This window comes from Nipponia nippon, unplaced genomic scaffold, assembly GCF_047370975.1.
Source record: "Nipponia nippon isolate SJK-2023a ecotype South Korea unplaced genomic scaffold, ASM4737097v1 scaffold_4, whole genome shotgun sequence".
Lineage (NCBI taxonomy): Eukaryota > Metazoa > Chordata > Aves > Pelecaniformes > Threskiornithidae > Nipponia > Nipponia nippon.
The window spans coordinates 33135447-33160231 of NW_028262358.1; the positions used below are offsets into that span (position 1 = coordinate 33135447).

At 41.2% G+C, this 24785-nt stretch overlaps 2 protein-coding genes across 3 annotated transcripts in view; both read left to right on the forward strand.

Moving 5' to 3' along the window:
- Positions 1–5498: 5498 nt before the first annotated feature.
- Positions 5499–14090, forward strand: LOC104021504 (potassium channel, subfamily K, member 16). The gene is made up of 5 exons (XM_009475068.2): positions 5499–5711; positions 9152–9266; positions 9794–9960; positions 12381–12546; positions 13857–14090. The coding sequence occupies exons 1-5, from the start codon at positions 5499–5501 to the stop codon at positions 14078–14080; spliced, it is 885 nt and encodes a 294-aa protein (XP_009473343.1). The 3' UTR covers positions 14081–14090.
- Positions 14091–18792: 4702 nt separating this feature from the next.
- Positions 18793–24785, forward strand: part of KCNK17 (potassium two pore domain channel subfamily K member 17) — a 28714-nt gene continuing 22721 nt past the window's right edge. For both annotated transcript variants that reach the window (XR_015708317.1, XM_087775260.1), the window contains exon 1: positions 18793–19047. Coding sequence is in view for 1 of the 2 variants with exons in the window: in XM_087775260.1 (XP_087631386.1) it covers positions 18835–19047 (213 nt within the window). In the remaining variant the exon portion in view is untranslated. The remainder of the gene's footprint in view (positions 19048–24785) is intronic.

Sequence of the window (24785 nt, forward strand, 5' to 3'; positions counted from 1 at the left end):
GCATAGAGATTCTCATGCATACCTGACTCCTATCTATTCACTGTGATATCTGGCTGCTGGTTGGTTAAATGTTTATATGGTAAATACAATTTATTTATTATCTCCACCCAGAATAAATTAAAATATCTTTTTTGTGGAGATTTCTTGGGGAAGTAGCTCTACAGTGCTAGATATCATACAGATATTTCCAGGATTAATTTATGCCAGACATTGTGGATCATCTCATCTCTTATTTCAAGGCATTTCCAATCCTTCTATATAGTTTATTTCAGGAGGAGATAGACATTCGCTGGTCTCCTACAGCAACACAGCTTCTGGGAAGGTCAGGATATGACCCAGACTTACAATAAAGGCCAAAGGGTCTGTTCTCATTTATGCTGAATCTGCCAGGGATCAATACACAGTCTGGAACCACCCTAGTGAAATCCTTGAGCTCACCAGCTTTTGGCTTGGGCATTTGTCTCTGTTTTCATCACTTCCTGGCCACTGCAGCTTTCCAAAGAGCTCCAAGGAGAAAATGACATAACCTTATGTTGAGTTTCCATTGCCTGGAAGATGGACAATGCCTAATTCAATCTCCCTTTTTCACTCCTGCGTTTTTTATGAAAGAGGCTTTGAATTGCACTAATGAGGTTCACACATGTAACAGTGTAAGTATTTATTGTAATATCTTCCCAACAAAAGATTTTATTGTTCTTATCTGGTTTAATCAATCATAAGATGCAAGTGTTTTATGTCAATAATATAAACTGAGAGCACTTCAACGTAATAAAATGTTAAGATCTTGTAAATGTTGCCTGTACCAGATATCTAGCTGGTGAATATGGATGCCAACAAGATGAAAATCTGGGAATGCCTAGTTACATATAGCGTGTTTGGTAGCTCTATATAGAATTTGTTTGTCTTTTCAAAGTCCATTTTTAATAACTACAAGAATCAAACTTCTCGTTTTAGATTATTTCATATGAATCACTTTTATTGTTGTTTAAATCAATGTTAAATGATCTTTTTCTAATATTCTTTTCTGTCTCACTTCCTACAATGTTTGCTTTGAAACCTCACCAATAAGGCAAGCAATGTAAACTAGTTATTTCTAATAGTTACTATCCATACCTTGATTTGACACCACCACAATGAAATTGAAGACTTTTGACTAAAACTTTGTTTTCCCTTTCCCTTGAGGGAAATCTCAGGGGCTGCACCTGAGATTTTCTAAAGATTATCTTCTGTTCATTTTTTTGCGGCAGCTGAGGTGCTTCATTTGACACAAACAGTGAACTAAATAAATACTTGTATTTGTGGGCCAACAGTGGGTTTACCCAAATGCATTTATACAGATAAAGAACAGAAACAACAAGGTCTACTTCCAATAGAATAACTACAGAATTCAAGGAAACTTTTTTATTTTCATGGAATCTGTCTGAGAAAAATACTATTGAAATCTTTGTGAGTGTAAATCAGGAAGTCAGAATGATGGGTTTAAATTTGGAGTGAGAACAAAATCAGAAGTAGAAAATTGCCAGATGGCAGTGTCACGCCTGAACAAATGCAATGTTACTGTTATTTATATTTAACACGATTCTAAAATAATTTCCTTAACTCTTCTCTGAAGTGCAGGGTTTAAAAGTCATTCAAGGAGCAAAGCAAATTCAAAACAATTCAGTATTTCCATGTACAAACTGTTCAGGCTGAAATGCATACCCTGTGAAAGAATGGGTTCCTGGATCTTTGCATCCAGTTTGTCATCTGGTTCTGTACAGAGACATTTCTTCCAGAAAAACTAGTCCAAAAATCTACTCTTCATCAGAAGTTTGAGGATGACAGGATCAGCCAAGGTATCTAACCATTTAATTACTTATTTTAGAAACAGCTTATTTGTGTTTATGTAAATTATACTCCTGCTGATCACAATGGTATTTTTTCTGGCTTTTGAAATACAGAGTGAGGAAACCATGTCAGTTATTTTTGGCCTATCTTTTATTTAGCATCTGTCCATGTTTAAGAATTGTTAGGGACTGTAAACAATTGGAGAACCCTGAATCCTTTGATTTGCTCCAGGTAATACATGTAAAGTGATTAATTATCTTGATTGTAGACCAGGATGTCATTTTGGTATCTGTCCTTTCCAGAACAGCTCAGATTTTCTCTGGGAAAAGCTGGATCCTGCTGGGTCAGTCACATATTACAACAGCATTGAGGGAGGAAGATATGATAAGTGAAGAAGTAATCAAGGAGGTCATGTTCAGTTCTGGATTCAAAATATGTTTTGTGAGAATTCATTCCTTAGCTTTGAGACCAAAGGCACTCTTATGATTAACATTGGCAGGGAGCACTGGAACAGAAGGACCTCTAAGTAACAGTCAACTTCCAAGTTCAGCTACTCTCAGGAAGATTTTGATTTCAGCATTTTTTGTTTCTAATGTTTGTGAACTCAGGTTTTGTTTATTTTTTAATCAGAAGAACATTAAAAGAGCAACAAGAGAAGTTAGATTAGACAGCGTGCTTTGTCATCCCATCATCAAAAGGGATCTGCTAGTATTGTTATGTCGGCATATTGTATATTACGCCTTTTTACCTGGAAGCCAGATTTCATTTCCAATGTGGTAAGCCAAGCTGAGCTCACTCTTCCAGATTCAGAACCCACTCAGAAATCAGAATTCTTCAGTTTACTTCCAAATGTAGATATTCGAGTTTCTTTTTTCCTGTGGCAAGACATAACTTCTGGGCTACTGCACAGAATCATCTTTTGGTTTATTCCTATGTTGCAACCCGACACTAGGGGAAAAAAAAAAAAACCTTTGCAAACAGAATATTGATGATTTCTATAACTTGAAATCTATAGGTACATATTTCTGTAGCTTTTCCATGCAAGTAAATACATCAGCTACTTACGGACTGTTGTCTTTCACATTTTCAGAGCACACTACTCTGCTCATCTGTATGGAACTGTGCATGTTTATGAAAATACTTCCTTAAACGTGTGCTTCATTGTTTTGCCCTTGCCTTTATCTGGAAGGTCATTCAGCTATAAAGTGGTTCATCTCTAACTGCATAGCTACTCTGCAGTTTCTTGTGCACATACAATTGATTTTTTTTTATTTTTGCATCTTTCTGCAGAAACACTGCTTTCTACATCAGCCCCAGGACACATCACATATCCCATGTGTCTCTTGAAGTTCTCTCCAGCTGTTTGTTATATTAGCCATTAATTGGTTTTTTTTTTCCTTTTTTTTTAAATGCTTTTCAAATAATAGTCATGGTAAAGATGATAACACCTCCTCTGAAAGTTGATTAGAAATCATTTCACTTGGACAACCAAATAGGATACACCATTAATGTTGAAGTACTTTAAGCAGGAATATCTAAAGTATAGAAGTAAACACACCTTGACAATTTTAGTGACTCAATTCACAAAACCCTCAAAAAATTAAGATCCTAAAAGTAAGCCTAAGCGGACATTTTTTCTTAAGGCATAATTTAGACTGCCAAGTTTGGCAGCTGGAATGCTTTGTTGAACTGAACTGAACAGAACAGAAGGGCACATAAAAGAGGTTCAGTGCCATATTTGTTCATTTATAACTTAATTAATAGTTTCATACCCTTAATTGTGAAACCTACTTCAACTGTGGGAATTTGCGTCAGCCCAGCTATGCACGTGTTTGCATCCATTCCAGAAAACCAGTAGGCTAGCATTCTCTTGAACTGGTAGACATAGGTCCTATAAACTACAACATGACAAACATCTGGATCTGTCACAAGAGACAGCCCTGCTAGTGTAACAGGCAGTTGTGCAACATCCCAGGCTTGTCTACCCGTAGCATTTCACAAGGTATGGAACAACAAGCTGTACCTTTTAATTATGGAAAACAGGCGCAAGAGAGAAGTTCTTGTTAAATACTCTGAAAGTAATTGTCCTCCTTAGCACAGACCAAGAGAAGGCCTTCCATCAGTGATAAGCTGGACATCTCAGTTGCTTCAGATCAGTTTGTTTCATAATATCATTGCAGTGCTCGGTAATATCACTGCTGCTATAGCTTCTATCATCTCCCAAATGTTTCACTTCAGCTGAAAAGAAACACCAGAGCACCGAGGCTCTGTGTTCTTGCACGTTGCACTTCTCTACTGAAATCTTTCTGTCCCCCGGCCACAGCAACAGAGCGGTCCCAGACAAAGACCAAGAAGTTCTTCTGGGAGTTCTCCACAATACTTTTCACTTTTCAGAGTGACAAGTGGCCGCCTGCTGCCAGTCAGTGTTCCTCTTCTGGGTGGAGATGGCTGGCCCTAGGCTAGGAGCGCAGTTCAAATGGCCAGTACAGGGCTTTTCCCAGACATGGATATGAATGAAACCATTTTTTCAGTCTTTTTCTCTGAGCACTACCTCCTGTTTGAAGGTAGGTGAAAACCAATCTGAATACTAAGCGAAGGAGCAATATCTGTACCCAGAACATTTTAGTGGGAAGGGAGCTTAATAACAAAATTGCAGCCCTGGCCACATGACCTTCTTGCTCTGTGTGTTTTCTTTCAGAAGCAGTGTGGCATAGATGACACTAGCCATAAAGCTCTTCCTACAGAATAATATGCAAGCCCAGCTCATTTCCAGTGCATGATAATCATTAAGGCTCCCATGAGTGAACCTCTGATACTTTTTTAGCTAACGATTAACCTTAAGCCCTCCTTCCCCTTTGTGCATTTGGATTAAAAGGGCAATACAGAGACTGAAAGCAGTAGGCATGAGTGGTTCATTCTCTAACTCTATGGACTAAAGGGTGGAGTCATCTGACAAAGAATTCAGGAGCGGCAGGCCAGGCAGTGAGGGGACCAATATTATTAGGGTTAGAAAAGAAAGGGAAGGTCTGTCTTGTGACCAGGGCGAATTCAGGATGTTCATGAGCTTCATCATGCTGCTTTCACTGGTGCCAGCAATGTTTGTATGGTACAGAAGGCAGCTATTGACTTTTCCATTTATTCAGCTCCATACTCTTCTTTGTTCTGGGAAGTCTGCTGTAATTAGAGAGTTTATAGTGTTTTCTTGTACAGAAGTCTAGTGTTTAGAGTAAGGCTTTACTTGTCAAGACTTTAAGAGTCTATTTGTAACTCTATATTCGTATGACCCTGGGTAAGTCATTCAACCACAGTTTTACTTGAGCTTCCCAGCCTGGAAAACAATACCAATCTCAGAGGGCTTGTGTCAGGCTTCATTCATTTGATTGAGATCTTTGGATAAAAGTTGTTTTAATAGGAGAAAAACACTATGATTCACATTCTTATTAAGCCATAAATGCTCTCCCTTTATTTTGGACAGAGAAAAGATGTGGAAGAAAATTTGCCTGTTAGTCTCATTTTGTGTAGGCTTGATACCTGTATGTTCTGTTAAAAAATTCTCCAGGGGAGTAGCTGGGAACATCAGTGTGTGATTCCTGGGTGTTCTGGGTAGCACACATCTTGGGAGAGTAACCTCTTAAGTACTGAGCAGGGACTGGCAGCAGCAGAGCAGCAGCATGCCCCTCCTCACCATACACAACCGGCAGATCAGCTGGACTCCGCTGCTGGTACTGGGGTATCTCTTCTACCTCCTCCTGGGCGCTATGGTGTTCCAGCTGCTGGAGAAACAGGCAGAGAACCACTTTCGGGACCAGTTCCAGCTGGAGAAGCTCAAGTTCCTGCAGAACTACACGTGCTTGGACAGGCAAGCCCTGGAGCAGTTTGTACAGGTAAGAGGAACAGGCTCCCATTATTTTGACTCAAGCATTATTTTGGTTAGAAGAAATTATACTGTTGTGGCCAAGCATGTCATCAATTGATCTGCTGTCCATGACATTAAAGGACTAACTGTACAAGAGAAAGGCAGAGGTTTCTCAAGCCCATTTACGTACCTCTTTATCCTGATCTATTGCACTTCTTTCTTTTCCCAGTCATGAACTCCCAAAAGATGCAAATCTGCTGATGCACCTTCGTGCTACCTTGCAATAATTTCAACTTCATTGTTTTCAGCTCTCTCATTAATTGTTACATGGGAATTATGCATGGGGACAAAAAACAAGAATCAAACCTAGAAGAAGTAGGTTTCCCTTCCAAGGTTTCCACACCTGTGCAAATTCTGCCCTTCTTTTGTACTAGAAATTGTCTACTGCTTTTGAAGGTGGTCCTGCGCTTCCAGGCCTCTAAAGAAAAGATAAGTCAACCATCATGAACTGTTATCTATCACTTATAATAAGAGATAAAGGGCTCTTGGTCAATATGCTTTGTCAATTAATGACATCTTCAATTACATATTAATCTATTCCTCAAAACTGGCTGGAGATAAATTACTAGACCTTTCTTGGTATTATTATAGACATATTGTCACTCTAGTATTGCAAGAACTGGATAGAAATCCTTGAACTACCACTTTCTTTGTGCTCAAAATTTATCCAGTTGCAGAGCTGGATGCTTAAACAGTTTGAACTCTTTCTACCACGTCATTAAACCTGATAGAAACTCTGAACATGCTGTAAGTTTGCACTGTCCAAGTCAGAGGACTTCCACGAAGGTAACAACAAAAGGCCCAGATTCTGTGAATGGATTTAAGCAAACAGTGAAGTCCAGATCAGAAAGGGAAGGGAAGGTGCCTGAACCTCTGTCTACAAGGACAATGTTCTGATTACTAATACTGTGATATATTTCTTGTGGAACATTTGGCATTGGCCAGAAAATGACTAGAGTTTCCAAGAACTTGCATGCCTAAAAACACGTCTGTTTTTTTCAGCTTCACCAGATACTTCATAGGATTGAAAGCTTTAGTTAAATCTCTGGTACCCTAGAAATCTTAGGGAGGGTTCACACATGTCCAGATCCTCCTCCCTCTGGCTCCAGTGGAGCCTCCTTAGCACTGCTGTGCCACTCGGAGAATCACATTTTGCTGCATCTCTGCCGAATTAGATACATTTCACTTGTAAGCTATTCCAGACAAAACCAGCTGAGGGCACCAAATTATCACCTACAATGCACCAAGCTTCAAAGTACTTGGACTTGATTAAGTGCAGGTGCCCTCTGACTCACCTGTCATTTATAAAACCTCTTAAGAAATTTGTCTAACTCTTGCTAAGAGTAGAGAATAGAAGTCTTTCCATATTAAATCTCTAAGTCTAAAACTACTGCCGTGAAGCAATCATCTCTCTGTACGTTTTAACTGTATGGTTAAGGAGGCCTGTTCATTCTGTCAGAAGTTCCAGTCTGAAAAGTCACAGTATTCAGGCTGTGGTGAGACACAGCCACTAGATTCAGTCTGCTCAGCTGACAAGTATAAGGTGTCTTGTCTTATGGCCAGTTCTTTAAACCTAAATCCTGGAATCTGAGAATCAACCCAGGTTTCTTTTTGCATATACATTATCACTAATAATAGAGTTACCACTTTGGCTTGATTGTACATGAAGCAAATTCTTGCGATTCCATGCTCATAAACTGCATTGGCTCTGCTTGGCTAAAACTGCCTAGCTGAGAGGTGGCCCCGAGCTGCAGCTCCTGAGCTGAACAGCCTGGAGCTTTGGGAAAGTACAGATCCAAACTCTGCGATCTAATGTGTCTCTGGTAAACATGCTTTGGTCAGGAAATTATGCCATTCTGACAGCATAACTGAGAAGCAGATTCATTGAGTAGAGAAGTACCTTTTTAAGTCCCTGTTTTGATTATGTCCAACACTCAGCGTCGCCTTACTCTTCCATGTTGGTTTTCATGCTGTGAATATAGCTCCTCTGAACTCTTGTGCATTGAAATGGATAGAACTGACAAGTGTTCCTTACAGGTATGAATTAAACCTGTGATTATTTTAGACATTTCAAAAGACTCACACCTCAGTAGCTTCTGTGTGTTCCTTCCAACCAGCAAATAAAATAGTCAACTCTAGATAATTTGACATGTCAAATTCTTCCCATTCTAAGAACAGGCTTTTAATGGACAATGTAAAGTTCTTTGTCATATTGAAAAGAAACTCTGCTGACGCTTCAGTCATGAGATCACATGTGACGATGCCTAGCAGCCCTATCTGATGGACTTGACCAATGCTGTAGGATTTTTTACCAAAGGAATAACATTAGCTATTAAACTTAGGATACTAAATCCACCAGCACAGATCAGCTAATCTTGCAGAACCTATGCAAAACCTTGTAGTGGGTATGTTCACCAGATAAGCAATCCTTCTGGCAATGATCAACATTTGAATCAAGAAAGAATATCTTCTTTGGTCTCATACTCTGGAACCAAATAAAGCTGGGGTTGCTGTTCTATCCTGCTCATGTCTTGCATCATACAAAAGTCTCTAGAAGAGATGAACAAGTAATTCCTTCAGGCATTTGGCAAAATGATGAAGGCTGTGACCTAGACCTCAAAATTGGTATGTAACGAACAAGGGGATTCTTGAAACCCCAGCCACTGAGCAGAGGGTAACCAGTCTCCTTCAGAGAAATCCTCAGGGAGAGCAAAGGAACACAATCTCCACTAAGGCAGCTAACAAGATACTTGATGCATAAATAGGAGCAGCATTTCTTTTGCACATAGTAGTTTTGGTCATCTGATAAGAGCTATCTGGAACAGCAGAGAATATTTCATTAGCTAATCTTTTAGACTAGGGGAAGCCTAATATTCATTGAAAATTATTGGGAAGACCTAGTCAAAAATAGAAATTCATCCTCACTAGTAATTACATGGAGGAAACAGAAACGAGCATGTTCCCCATGCCCCTCCCCACAGACACAACCATACATTTATACAGGCCCAAATTAAAAACTGAAATGAGATGACTAGACTAGGGAAGGAGAGAAGAGGAACTGTCTTTATTTTTTATGGCCTAACTTCACTTTCTTTTTCCAGTTTGATCACTTTCGGGAATCCCTCCACTCCCTTCCCCTTAGCTTTCAACTAATTATGAAACCTATCCTACTTCAATGGCCAGTTCTCCAGTAACAAGAGTTCAAGTTCCTGGCCAGCTCTATTTCCAAGTTTTGCCATGTCAGCACAAGGCCATTTTAGTCAAACTCTACCCTATTATCAACACTGTTTATTGCTCTGCTTGCTCAAGATGGAATACAATATTTACTTCTCTCTTTTTTTCTGACATTCTTCCTGATTTGGTCTAATGGGTTGCTCATCTTTGCTCCTTTGACCTCTTCTGCCTCAGGTCCTCATGGAAGCATGGGAAAAAGGGGTCAACCCAGAAGGAAACTCTACAAATCCCAGTAACTGGGACTTCAGCAACTCCTTCTTTTTTGCAGGAACTGTTGTCACCACTATAGGTGAGGTACTCTCTTTCCTTATAAATTGGGGTTTCCTCCAGCTGTCCTATAAAGCCCCTGGAAATGTGCAATTGGTGGAATGAATACACCTGCGAGACAATCTTGACTACTGTGGGTTACAGTTTTCTATTGGTTTCCAATGATACCTGTTATTCTTGTGTATCCAGCATATTACACCTGCAAAAACAGCTGAGTGCCTACTTAGTATGTGCAATATCATTTTGTACATGCACAGCACATTTCAAGGTTGCTTTGAGGCACTCAGTTGTGCTCACCACAAAATCAGAGACCTATAGAAAATTACAATACTCTTTAAGAGTAATATTTTTTGTGTTAGATTTTCTGTTAGTAGCAGTAAATGCACAGTGCTCCTTCATAAGCTATAGCAATTTGTAGGCAGATTTAATTGCAGAATATCATAGGTCCACAGGTAACGCAGCTGAGTTTCCAGGCCTAGGAACTTCTCATGATGGCCTGCAGCCTGACTGTAAAGCCTTTTAATGCAGCTGTTTTCTTCTTTTTTCCAGGTTATGGTAACCTCTCCCCCAGCACAGTGGCAGGGCAGATCTTCTGTGTGTTTTATGCCTTATTCGGGGTGCCCCTCAACCTGGCCTTCCTTAATCAGTTGGGGAAAGGCCTCAATGCTCATCTGATTACCCTGGAAAGATGGGTGCAAAAGCCAGGCCGTGCCCAGGTACAGTGTCAATCTATCATTTATTTACACTATTTTAAAACTAATTAAAGCTCTCTTCTCAGATAGGTACGGCTGCTGCTAGATTGGGTTTCCTTGTGTGTGCCTACATTTTTCTGAACTACAGCAATTACGTGGCCCTCTATATCAGAAAATTGATATACTCTATTTATCTACGATAGCTTTAAAGCAATTTGCTTTTGCTTGACGGACTCTAGATTTGCCTTTTTAAAACCTGACTCAGCAAAACTGCTAAGCAAGCATGGCCTCAGTTTTGAGGAGGGTGCTTAAGCTCTAGTGACCTTAGCAGAATACATGCACATACACACATTGCTGAAGCAAGTTCTTATTATCTAGCCTATGCTAGCATCTATTCAGAATGTAGCTCTACACTGTGCAAAGACAACTTATTTTTATTGGTCTGCCAATCTGGCTTGAATTACCTTCCCTGATTGTGCCACCAATTTAGCACTTCCTTTTATTTTCTTGAAATGTAAATAAATACTTCTTCTCCTTCGTTATAGTTTATTGGGGAGTCATTGAACTTGTCCAGATGTACTGGAATAAAGGAAGCACTGATAACAGAAAATACATGAAGGTCATTTATAACAAAATTAGTGCATGTTTCTGAGTAAAGGTTCAATGAATTGACCCCTTTCGTTAGGGAAAAGGGAGATTAGATATGTTAGGTATGTTGAAACATTTCAGAGTTCTGGCACAAGTTTTTTGCTCTTTTTCATTTGTAAAATCTCTGAGTCACTGCATTCTTTACCTACACTGGGAAAGCTATAAAGGTACTGTCAAATGCAGAATTGCTTTATATGAACAAGAAGTTCTTTAGCTGCATAACCTATGGCTGTTCCCCAAATACATGCAGCTCTACCACCAGAAGGATTTTCATGCTAGTATAGCTGCGTCTTTCCTCAGATTTCTACTAGCACCTGAGGGATGTGATTTTTTTTTTCTTTTCACTCCTGAATTAACACCTCATTTTTGGCAGAACTCCTATGATCAGACAAAGCTTTGGAGCTGTATCTGCTCGTTCACTCTGAAAAGCCTCTTCCAGGAAGTTCGTTCATCTCCTTTTAAACACCATTTAGTCATGCTTTGGGAAATTAATTACAATCAGTTCTTCTTCATTCCTGACTTACTGTCCCCTATGTTATAAGTTTGTACCAGAAAGTTCTTAAAATCCAGGGTAAAAAGTAATATTGTGCATTTCAGTATAAAATTTTATGCAAACTTTATTATCTAATTAAATGCTATCACACTTCTGGAATGAACTAAATGAGAACAGATATCAACTATAACCCTGTTGATCAATAATTCTCAAAGTGCTTTGCAAATGAGGTAAGTATTATTATACAGCTGGAGAGACATGGTACATAATATAGAAATGATTTGTCAAAGTCACCCAGTAGGCTTACGCCAAGTTTGTCAAGCTCAGTGGACTATTTTATATGTGAGATAATACAGAGAGAGAAAGAAAAACATGATACCTGGACCTTCTACTTTATAAACAGTGATTTGGCTTTTTATCCAGTCACAATAGGCACGTGCATAGAAAATCATACTCTGGTTTGAATGCCCTTGAGGGCATTTTTAAACAATTGTAATGAGTTTGCATCAGCCTACACATCAGCAGTCAAAAGTTCACCAGAGTGTGTTCCCTGGAAACCCATGAGTTCCTGATCTTCAGTCCTAAACTCCTGAAATCCCCTGTCATGACCCATCCACTGACCATTCTGTGTACCTATCTATTGCAGCTACATACACTGTAACTTATCTCCCAGAAGGCAGACGTTTGTACTGAGACACAGATCTGCTCTGTGCTGACAGAAAACAGTTCGGCTCTGAATGCTTCTAAGTTAAAAATAAAAGCAGGCAAACTGACTTCACTTAGATTTCATCCAAACATATTTTTGGCTGAGCTCTTGCAAGCCACTTTATAAATCTTTGGAAGCAGTCATGGTGTAGAGAACCCTAATTTGTTCTTGCCAATCTTTGTATCGTGAGTTATGCAATACTTGGTGATTTTCCTCAAAGACAGGAGCCAATTGATTATGAGAGCATCTCCACTTGAGTTGAAACTGTAAAGTGAGTATTTCTTTCCTATGGTTGCCATAATAAGTTTGAAAATGACTTGAGCATACTTAAAAACTCATTGCAAAAAACCTTTAAAAATATCCTCCTTTTTTTCCTAATTTTAAGATTTTTTGGATTCATGATTAGGTACAATATCTATGTGCAGGGTAAACAGCAAGGTCAGCCTGCAGTGCATGGAAGCATTGGTTTATCCTTCTTTTTTTGAACATTGCTTACAGCTGGAGTGGGTTTGTGATTCAAGACCAAAACAGACCCAGCAGTTTCCAGTAGACAACTGCTCAGCGCTGTTTAGCTGCCATCTTCCTTTTATCTTTCAGGTGGTTCAAACACTGGCAGTGGCCATCTTCCTGACCACTGGGACCTTGCTTTTCCTAGTGTTCCCACCACTGGTCTTCAGTTACGTAGAAGGCTGGAGCTACGGAGAAGGCTTTTACTTCACCTTCATCACCCTGAGCACCATTGGATTTGGGGACTATGTAGTAGGTAATAAAGAAGGTGAACTGGATTGAGCTTTGGTGAGATTAGTTACTCTAGTATAAAGCTAAATACAGAGAGCATAGATATCCACTCCAATATAAATCTGGTACAAGAGCAAGCTGAGCCAGACTGGTAATAATGAGCTAACATATTATACGACATGGGCATTTTTCTCTTGACAGCTAAGCTGAGAGTCACCAAACTCATTTCACATATGCCACTGAACACCCATTCAACAGTGACTATGTCCAAGCTGGTACAAATATGATCCATGAGTGACAGGTGGAATATAAATGAAATCTCTTTGGCAATATTAAGCCTGTGAACCACACTAGCCTAACAGTGATTTGTTTCAGCAAGTGCCTACCATTCCCAATAAGAAATCATGTCAAATATGAAATGATCAGTACTTACAGTGGGGAGAATATTACTGACAACCCCAGGATGCCTGTGAAAGAAAACAAACCCAGTGAGACTACATAGTCTAGAGATCTAGGCTGAGACATAGCAGTAGAGACATGTGAGGGGCTATTTTTCCACCCACTTATTTGAAGAAATGCTCTTAACAGATTATGTATAGTGTGTTTATTTGTTAAAGTCACTAGGGTCTGTTATTTCATGAGTAGTAGCTCTCCTCTCCTAGAGGTCGTAACTGTGTTCCCAAAGGAGATGAAAACCCATCCCATGCTGAATCTGGGCACTGTGGAGTTTCATGATGATCTGGATGACAGAGACTAGATGGATGGCTGCAGTGCTGTCCTGTGCCCATATCAGCTGCACCGATTGTCCATGCTGTGGAAATATCAAACTGGGGATTAAAATTCCCACAACCACTTACTTAAAATAGCTGCATTTCCCATATAATATTCTCCAGGTGATTTTGAATCCTGGTTACTGAGGTATATCACCCTACAAAAAGCAATCACAATATCACTGAGGTAGTAAACTGTATCTTTCTAAATCATCGGAGATCCCATGTGTCTCTTGATTAAAATATGGCTAATATGGATTCAACACTGGGTTTCCAAGTTTCCACACTTGATTTTGTGCATCCCTAATTAACATTAGATATGGCTATTTTTATGATATAGCCTCAGCTTCAGAGATTTGATACCAGCTGTGCTAAGCTTAACCTGAGAGTTGGAACACAAAAAGAAAAAAGGGAAAAAAAAAAAAAAAAAAAAAGAGTGTTCATAGATCACACAAACTTGTTAAACATACACTTTTGCAGGGGTGGAGAGGGTGTATGAGTATGTATGCTGCCTGGCAGACCAAAGCTGTCAAGATTAATATGCAGAGTTTCCTGGATTTTTCAGGCACAAACCCCAACAAGCACTATATCCCAGTGTACAGGAGCCTAACTGCGATTTGGATTGTTTTTGGCTTGGCCTGGCTGGCTCTGGTCTTCAACGTGGGAGCTGACTTGATGGAAAAATTCCTTCAGCTAAAGTGGCACAAGCCTGACTTAAGCTTGGCAGAAGGAGCCACTGCCAAATTGGAAGATGAACCTGAGCAGCCTAGAATCCACATCCCTAGCTGAGCAAGGTACACAGAAAGCAGTCTTGAAAGCAGATCTTTCATCTATACCTCACACTAAGCAAGCTCTGTGGTTAAAGGACTAAACCACAGGTTGTGGACTGTTTCCTAAGGAGGAAATGTTTCAGATGCATTGAAATTTCCACTCACCGTGTAGGCATCAGCCAATTAAACCTCCAAAGAAGTAGCACGCATGGTAAAACAACTGTCCCAGGATTCATTTTACACTTCTCACTCAACAAAGGCAACTTCCCTTAAAGTAATCAATTATTATCCTTTCTCTTTCTCCAGTGGAATTCAGTTCTTATGGTCACTCGTTTTCAAAAAATCCAGAGTGACTGCCTCCCACCTCCAATGAGAAGTCATGTCTCCAAGAATGTCAATTGGAAAAAGTCAGGTACAGAAATCTTTCTTCATTTCCAATCAGAAAACAAACAAACCCACAAAGGAACATCAACAGTAATGACCACCTGCTTAATGACATCCATCCAATTAAGATTCATTTGATATTGTCTGAAATTAACAGCTTTCATATAACATGATACCATTTCTTTAGTTCCTGGGCTAAAATGCTTGTCTCTTAAATTGTGCAGAAATTATGTGTCTATCCAGCGCTGCCTGGACTGTTACAATTCATTTCAGAGCAAACTGACAGCTCAAAGCAGGTCCTTATCCTTATCGCAGTTCATTTCACAGCCACTTGAAAACAGCACTTTAAACTAAATCTAAATGCAAGCAGACTTCCTTATTTCCAGCCAGATCACAAATATTATTAGAGTCTGGCATTTGCTTTGGGCCTGTTCATTGAAGAACTATCATGCTCCATACAGAGCTGATGCTGTCCGTTTGCCTCTAAATAAGGCTGATGATAGGCTCTTGTGTTAAATCTGATCCTCAGTCATGCGCATAGTGTCACCCGTGAGAAACAGGGAGTTTGATTTTATCACAGTTATTCTAAGTCAAAAGTAGCAGCAGCCACCTCCAAAGAAACAGAAAAGCCAAAGAAAGACATATAAGCCCCTTACAACAGGCTACTCACTGAGGTATAAAACTGTAGTGATACTCTGTATTAAAGTAAACTATAGAAACTTGATAAAACAATTATCCATTCATTGAGTACCATACTAGATTGTTTATAATGATCACTAACACATTGCATGGGTATGCTTGTAATTATGTACATACTGCTATTTATTCAGTATGTTTTTAACTCATACTAACCACCAATTAATCCTTTTAAACTCATTTATAAATGGAACGTTAATGTAAAGTGTGAGTGAAATATGACTGGGCATGTAGACTAGCCTCAAGCTAGCCTATGGCTGACAGGCTACAGTAACATCAAATGTCAGCCTGTCAGCAGCTGCTTTGATATTTCATTTTGGGAAAGTGTCCATAAAACATGTAGAGACGTGTGTAGGTCACAAATCTCTTCCCGCATACTTTCTGTGCTAGATTTTTACTTCTGAGGAGGGTCACAACAGACGCTTGCTCTTACATCTGACTTGGTGCTTGTTTTCTTTGCTAGTTGCTGACTCCTGGATAGCGCAGTATGGCTGCTCAAATCTGAAATGCTGGCATGTAAGAATGCCAGCTAGGCTTTATTCAACTCATTTCAAAACTGAGTTTTCAAATGCTTATCCCATCTAAGATTTCCCTCACGCCTTACCACTACCTACCTCACAGATTTTATCTCCTGTTTTTTACTGATCTTTCTCTATGCCCTCAGCTATTCCTATAAATTTGTGCAACGGCTTTCTTTGTAGCCTCTTTCACTGAGAGCAGCCAACTCTCTCCTGTCTGGCTTTTTGTACCTTTGCAGATCTCACAGGAAACTTTCTCTCTCAGTATTCGCTATTCTTCAGACATAATGTTTGCACATGCACTTCTTAATATGATCACCATCACTGTACTCTCTACCTGCCTTGTGCCAACGCTACAAGACATTTTAGGCCTGCTTGTGTGAAAGACAAAACTAAAGTTCTACTGACTTCTATATCTGACCTGTTCCCTTCACCTTGCCTTTTTCCATGCCTTCCTTACTTTATCTAGCCACAGCCAGCCACAAAACATGCACTAGTCTAAAGGTGATCCTGTACAGTGTTTTACACCATGCTGCATGCCGTAAAAAATGATAATGAGGTTTATCAGGGATAGAAAGCATGCATGCACCACTTACTGGCAAAGTGTTTGTTAAAATCATTCTTACTTGACATATGACAGCAGGGAGCTTGGATTGCTTTTACTGCAGTCCAGAATATTGCTCCTGTATTTGATACTGATTTTGCAAAGTAGCAGCATGGTGAGACTATCTTCCGAATTATTTTGCTACTGCTGCTGTTAGTAAGGCTGAGAGTAGCTGCAGCAGTTCTCAAGCTGCCTGCTGGAAGACTCAAAAAGATACCTTAAATCAAGCATATGGCCATGTTGGAACAGAAAAGAGAAAGATACTGATGACCTCTCCTGTGTTACACAAGCAATAGAAATTTCTTGCTCACTTTGTCAATTTTTCAAGATCCTGTAAAGATCCTAAAGGTCATGCACATCTGTAATCAGAACTACTTTGAGGTACATACTGGGAACACTGGCCCAGTTCTTGAGCATGAATGGAGCAAATGCTTTCTAATACCCTTCCTCTAACAAAAAAGTAGTCAACAAGTATCAGCTGACCAGCTAAGAAAAATAATGTGGAACAACTGTGCAGTGACAAGGGCTTACTAGGAGGCGGAAGAGTGCACAAAAGGGACTCTTCTGCGCTTTTAATAACTCATTTTACCAGTGGTGCAGTCCTGCACAGAATGGAGGTCACACAACCTGCTACCAGATGCTCAGCTCAGATGCATGGAAAACAGCACTTCTGAAGCCTTTGAAGGTAGCTCTGCAGCCCATGGCAGAAGCGATGGCTGAGGCAGTGTTCGTCTGTCATGTGGAAAAGTAGCACGTTGTCCTGAGCAGCTACCACTTGCAGTCCAGCGCAGGACAAGAAGCGAACATCCTTCCAGGCTTACACTTACCTTTTAAGTCTACTCAGCAAACCTTTCCTCACCCTCAGATATATTGGTACCTTCCAGACAACACCAAAATATCATCTGCAAATCTCTGAGCCGTTCTCCCTGGAAATACGAAGAGAAGGCTGACACACAAGTGACATTTCTGAGAATACTCAAGAAAATCAGCCATTAAAATATTATATGGTTCGGTAAAGATTTGTTACAAATCTTGATCTCCTCTCTTCCTCCCAAATTTCTTCTAGCAAGCACGTGCTTGATGTCCTGAGTTTTCACAGTGTTGCTTGTAGTTACAAACCCTGAGTCTCACCTGTAATTTGTTTTCTAGAGTATATCTTTAGTATAAACATTAAAGGCTATATGTTTAGTCTGTAATGTTTAGCATGGTTATACTTAGGGTGCTTTGTATAAACTATCTGATTTAATGCAGTTAAAATGTCAAAATGTAGCTCAGATGCGTCTATTTCCTGATCTTAAATGAAAGAGGAACGTGCGTATATATACTTCTTAGTGTCTTTGTATCTTTTCTTTCTCGTATATATTTTTATAGAAGGCTTTTTTTTCTTTTCCATTTTAAACATCATTCAGTAATGAATACATTGAGAAGGCAGAGTTAAGACTGAGCAATAAGCAGTATAAGGGTTTTTTTAAGATTGTGTTCAGGATGATATCTTTAAACTGGAATTGGTCTGCCTTTGCATATTAAGTTTTGCAGCTTGCCAGTAAAACCATGAGTTTATGCTAGTCAGTTTAAAGCACCTCCCAGAAAAACATAAATTAGCACATTACCAGAACTGTTCCAGGGGTGCAATACCTGTTTGAAGGCTGTCTTATCTGGAATAGTACAAACACTCCCTGGCAAAAAAAATCACAGGGCAGTGCGAGAAGATATTACCATCTGAGAGTGTACGAAGGCATCCTGTTCAGAAATTTAGTGGGTTTATTCCCCTTTATCTTACATTCCACAACAAAATAGGTAAATTACAAACTTTTTATACGCCCAAAGTGATTTGTTTGCTTTTTCTAACTGGTGAGAGAACAGCAGGGAACATTTGATACAGTGCTATACAAGAAAATCATTAATCAGTCTGAGGAACTACTTATATAGAGAAAGTGCTCCCATCTTTCATAGGAACACCACAAATGATAAAAAGTCTCACCTTTTTGCTACCTTTACAACTGTGTATATGGAAGAGTCATTATCAGAAACACCTGTTTACTGGCTTTCAAATTACCTTAGCAGCTGAGTGAAGGAGGAAACTAGATTCGCACAAGCTGCTGCTATAATGATCTGTAACTGGTACCAGCTGGTTAGGTGAGCAACTCGGTTTGCTGGGCAGGGAGTTGGGTAGCATCCCTCCGAGGGGCCAGCGTGACTCGGTGCCCGTGTCCTTGCACGGAGAAGGGAGCCCTAGGGCAGTTTTGCGCTCCGGAGAAGACAGGTGGGGAGCGGAAGAGGAAGGCGAGGGTGGCGAGGCGGCTGAGCCGCCGCGGGGGAAGCGGCAGAACCGGCTGCCCGGCCCGGCAGAGCACAGCGCGCCGCTGGGCTTCCCTCGGCGCCGCGGGGGGTGGGAAGGGGCCAGCGGCGGGGGCAGGCCCGGGGGAGGCGCTGGGGGCCGGCCGGGCGCCCTGCCCGGCCCGGCCCGGCCCGGCCCAGCGCAGCCCTCCTCCCGCGGGCGGCCCCGCTCCCGCCCCCGGCGCGGCAGCTTCTTCAGCCCCGGGGGCGGCGGCGGCGGCGGCAGAGGGGCCGATGGTGGCGGCGCGGCGGCAGCAGCGGCGGCGCTGGGGGGTGCCGGTGCTGCTGGTGGCTTACGTGGGCTATGTGGGGCTGGGCGCTGGCGTGCTGCAGGCGCTGGAGCGGCCGGCCGAGGTGCAGGCGGCCCAACACCTCCTCCAGCAGCACTGGGAGCTGCTCGCCAACCACACCTGCCTGCAGGGGCCCGCCCTGCAGCGGCTCATCGAGGTGAGCCCGCGGGTCTGCCGGCCCCTCCGCCGGCACGGCAGCGCCGGGGCAAAGCTCCCGCCCGGCTGCGAGCCGCCTTCGTCCCGGGGCGGGCGGTAACAGCAGCAACCTGGCCTCCTGCCTGCCAGTAACTTAAGAAAAAAAAAAAAAAAAGAAAACAACCAACTAACTCTTTTGCTCTCTGTATCTATGCGCACACGTCGTCCTGCCCCGAGAAAGCTGCCCACGGCGTGGAGAAAGTTTTCCGCTCCGTGGGCTGGTTCCTCGGAGCAGGAGCGGGTAGCGCCGCGTTGCTTTCTGCCTCCGGGCAAGCTGGGCTTTCCTGAGCTTATCGCCGGCTATTTCGGGCCTTGATTTCTTTCTGCTGATAAAGAGTTTCTCAGGTTCCCCGCTATCCTCCCCCAAACTGCGGCGTTCGGCGAGTTTTTGGGCGGCGCGTCCTGCCAGGAGGCCGGTGCTGGCGGGGGTCCCCGTTACGCGGTGATTGCCTGCGGGTCGCTGCGGGGGGTTTTGCTTCGCTGCTGGGCTTACCAGGAATGAATTCTAGCCTGTGGCATCCTACAAGTGGTAAATTCGAACAAAAAGGCTTTGTCTTAGTAAGTTTAATTGGCTTTTATATTAGCGTCAACTTTTTCAGCTTTCTACTTGTTATTTAAAGGGAAATGGAAAAAATCCTGGTAACGCAACTTGGATGTATCCTTAAAAATGTTTCTGAGGATATTTGCACGATGGTTGCAAAATGTAAAGCAGGACCACATGCAATCTTATTAAAGCACAAGTGGATGCATCTTATGATACAGATACGAGCGAAGTGGGATAAACGTGCTCTCTCCTTGCTCAATTTTTGTCTGAAAAAGAGAAACCTACAATATTGAAGTGACTTGAATATTTACTCAAACCATTCTAGTTCAGTAGGTGCTGGTGGTTGAATATCTACTGCTTGCTTTGGTCTGTCTGCCTCAAATAGGTGTTGCCAAACAAACAAAAAAAAACCCCTTGTTGGTTTGGGGTTTTTTGTTTTTGTTTTTTTTTTGTAAAAGTAGTGCTTGGTGGTAGCTGAAACCATGGTAGCTGGCCACCAGATTTCAAAGGACCTAAAAGGCACTTGGCTAAGTGTTTTCAGTTTATTTTTTTTTCCTGGCAGAGAGAAAAACACAGGAACCATCAAATAGGCAATCTTCTCGGGAGTTTCAGCAAGGCCCTGGCAGACAAAGTTATGCTGATAACCTATGTCAGGCTCTCATCCCTTGACTTTCTAGATGGTAAATTCTCTGTGGCAGTCGGTAGTACATTGAAGATATGATATAAATTTGGTCCTTTGAAAGCTATTGTGGTATCTACTCTTATTATTTATACTGTGTACTGCGCTAGCTGTGGAATAGAAATAGAGAGAAGTGAGAAATACATCAGAGAAGAGCAGTCTGGCTCTTCATAAAGGCAGGTCTGAGCTGAGCTTCGTTCAGCACTGGTCCATTGAACAGTGAGCGCTAGGCATGGCCCTTGCCCTGGGGTTGGAAGGGCTTCACTTCATGAATGACAGTAGCGAAGTGATGGTAGTGGAAAAAAGATGATGATCACAACTGAGTAGGTAGAAAGGTTTTTCTAATGTTGTTCTGACAGTGGTTTGGGTTTTTTTTGGTGGTGGTTTTTTTGTTTTGTTTTTTTACTGTAGGGTGATCTCTACTAATTGCTGCTACTGTCTGGTAGTCAAGGGAATAGGACAGCCACCCAAATCCCTTTAGACCTGATACTCTGATAATGTGCAAGTACTTAGTTGTGACCTGAGCAAGCCCTAGATGAGGAAGGTACAAAGAAGTTTTTTTTTCATTCTATGAGGTGTCTCTGCATGCCTTCGTGCTTTGAGAAACCATAGTCTGAGTTTGAATGGCTTTGTGTGTTATTTTTAATAACTTTCACAGTGAGAAATTAATCTTAAACAGATAATCCACAGGATTGCTTCTTTCCTACACTCTCTTCTAATTTCCTGTGGGGCAATTGCTTGGATACTGGAAGCATGCTCAAAAAATGAGAGGTTTTTCTGTGCAGTAAATTGCACACAGTTTACCAGGCAGTGTCATCTCTGGCCCTCTTTAGATAACAAACTTGTATTCTAGATACACAGCTGATTATTTGCTAATTAAGAAAGACCTATAAAAAGTGTTTGTGAAAACATAAAGCAGTGTGTGAATTTTAATTGCTTTGACACTACTGGCAATTCCTCATTGTTTTCTTACAGCTCTTTCATCCTAGATAAATTTAAACTCTGTTTATTTTAAGTGTATAGGGGCCAATATGGAATAAAATCTCCATTTGCTAAGCAATGTACAAACATCATTTTACAACCTGTTTGTTGCTTAGTTCCTGGTTACCGACTGGGAGTGGAAATCCTTGTTCCAGGCCTTGCACAGATGGAGCGCAATAGAGAGCTCCTGCTTTGAGGAGCTGGCAGGAGAGCATGGCACGAAGATGGGCAGGAGGAAATGCAAATGGACTGTGCTGTGGTAGCTAGACCAGTGAATTCTCATTCAGTAATTTCTATGGCGCAGATCCTTTCCTAGGAAAAAGTAATTTTCTAGTTAACAAACAAAAAGACAGAAGGAGGTGGAAATAGCAGACCAACAACAAAAACTGAATGGCAGAGGAGAAAGTGTGTGCCATCTGTAGTGGTGGGTCCCTGCTTCCCACAGCTGTTTTTTTGCCTGGAGGGACTGGCTGGCTCTTCCCCTGTGGGATGCTGAACAGTTCCACATTTCCTAAGTGGTTGAGGGTAGCGTGTGCAAATGCTTTATATATAAGCAAACAAAAAAAAATGCATGCTTGTGTATTACACATACATATATGTGTGTATGTATACGGAGAAGACCGATTTGCATTTTTCTTGGCTTTTGTTACTTATGCTTAGAACAAGGACAGCGTGGGGGACAACAGAGGGACTCTGGCCACATATTCCTCTACTGTGCATCCAGTAATACCTACTCAAGGAAAACATGAGTTTGGTTTTGTTGACCCATCTAACCCTAGGCTATTTTTCTGACACTGTATGCAGTCTGTGACATGAGCATGTGCTCATGAGGAACAAGATCAAGAGCAAACAGTTCCTCTAGAGCCACGAGGCAACATAAGAGGTCAATATCTGGCGTTTTATTATAAATATGGTGGTGGTCTTCACATGCCAGAATAACTTGCTATGAGGTCACATCAAAGGAAGCTCTCAATGTTAAGGCTCACAGAAGATGGAAACAGATGTGATGATAAGGCAGGTTTGGGGTGATATACCCTTAATACAGTGAAGAACAGCAGCTGGACTGAGCTGGGGGACAAAAGTATGTAAGAGTCTCTGTCCAGGCAAAAATTATGTTGGTTCCAGACTTGAGAAGTGTCCAGGGAGTGAGGCTGCACACAGAGGGCACTTTCTGTACTGGTATATCTCTTAGAGCCAAGACCCTCTCTGACCTTTTGGGGGCAGGGGACACCTAGACACGCTACCCAGTGTGATGCACTTGTAGCATGTAAGTATCTCAGTTTTACTGCCTAGGGTGAGTATATATAGCTCTGCTCCAGCTGAGCTGTCCTCCAAACTCACTCCTCTTCCTCTATCGTTTTCAGTGGTTACAGGCACCAGCATAGCTATAGCTGCTGTACTTTTCAGTGTCACGTGATTGTTTGTATGGCCAGGCTTGGGACAGGGCATTTTCTGTGTTAGACTGTTACTGTGACATCCTTTTCATGCTACTCTTCCTTATTTGCTATAAACTTTGTTGTTGTTATATACATATTTCTCTAATACGGCTGTTTTCTGTATTTATTATATTGTTCTGCCCACTTTCTATTATTGTAGATGCATAATGCTACTTAAACCCAGTTACTTACATAAAATGGGAAGGAAAAAATGAAAGCTGAGCTAAATGAAATATTTTTTTTTTTTGTCTAGCAAGATTTAAGGTGTAGTGGAAAAGACCTGACTCTAAAAGGCAGGCCATAAACTAAAAGCCTGCAGGTGGATCTAGATACTGTTATCTCCAGAGTCAACAGCTAGTGCTACACAGAGTTTTAGCTCATGTTTACAAGAGCAATGAGATCCCATGTGACTGAAAGATCCTCATCAATACCTTGGCTTTCACTGACATTGAACCAGCAGAGATTTGTGCCAGCTGTCAGGAAATACAACCCTGCAAACACAGTTTATTAAAATCATCTTGCCCACAGATGATGCAGCAGTGAGTGACTATTAAGGAGTGAGCATCAGAGATCACCTGTTGGTGATAACAGACTTTAAGGAACAGCATTGGCTCTTGGTATTGTGGAGCAGTGACATCTGTATAGAACCCACTTCAGTCAAATATCCATTGGCTTGTCACAGATGAAATAGGGTTGGTCCCCTGTAATTGTTCTTTCCAATTTCCTTCTTATCAAAATGTAGTACTACTTTGGTTAAGTTATAGCCAGTTCATTCTTATCTGGACCTATTAATTAAAAAGAACTATGGGTACCTTACCAAGAGTGTGCATTCTGTGCTTATAATATCCAATTATAATATACCTTTGACAGAAGTTGTTAAAGAGAAAATCTTTATTCTGTAAGGCCGTAGGCATTTCTGTGAGGCAGTAGGCTAGCACTATATTGTTGGACTTCTTGGAAGGCAAGGAGAAGACCTACTGATGAACCTGGTTAGTTAACTCACTTGTAGGTCTTCTGGTCAATGATGTAGTGTCTAGTATCTGTGTTTAAAAAGAGAAGGGGGGGGGAAGCACAGGAACCTACTATATTTATATGTCTCTGCCTAAAGAGAGATGTTCTTTGATATTACCAAATTCGTAGTTACAGCTGGTCAGGCTTAGTGGGAAGTAACGAGTAAGGAAGTGTAGTAAGCTGGAATTAACCAATAACTGCCTCAATAACCTGTCCAATCAGGCAGGCTTGAGACATACTACTAGCAGTGGATATCTAAGACTAGGGGGGGAAGGGGGGGTGTACCTTCTAAAAAGAGAAATGGTAATTCTTGTCAGTTGTTTGAAGATGTGGGTTACTCTTAGAGGTACTTGTTCATCGTACTCTACCCTGTTTAAATGGAACTAAAAGAAAAATAACTACTAGAGAACTTCTCGATTTCACAAGGATGATGCAATGCAACCTTCTGTGCTCTGTTCTGTAGGTTATATAGACAGTTCCTTTCAACAGGCCCTACTTATTTCTATTGCAGCCCAGCTCTCAAGTTACTTGTATCATTGGGATTTGGGAAGTGATTGAAATTCAGCAATGCTTTGTCCCATGAATCATGCCACAGATTCTTCCTTGATATGAGAGCTTAATTTTCAGAAAAAGTACTAGTGGCTTAGGAGAGCATTGGTTGCATCATTACTGTATTACATCTCTAGCTCCTTTTCTGTTGAAGAGGAAGTCTAGATGAATTTTAGAAACTGTAGTGCAGACCTAGCTGCAAAGTAAAAGTGCTTTTGCTGGTAGGGCTCATTTAGTTTAGAGGAACTAGTACCAATTATATTGGCAAACATGGTTGGGGGGGGCAGTTATTTGATCAGGGCTCAGATTATTCAAGGGATGTGAAGTTAAGAAAACAGATGGATTCCATTGAATTTATAATGCACCTTGTGCCTAATCTTCTTTTGGTCAGAATTCAGATAAGTTTCCAGTCCAGGCAAGGACAGGGAATCGGAGCTCGTGGCTGGGAAAGGTGGCATTCATAATCTATTTTTTAATTATTGTCAAGTTAATTGACTTCT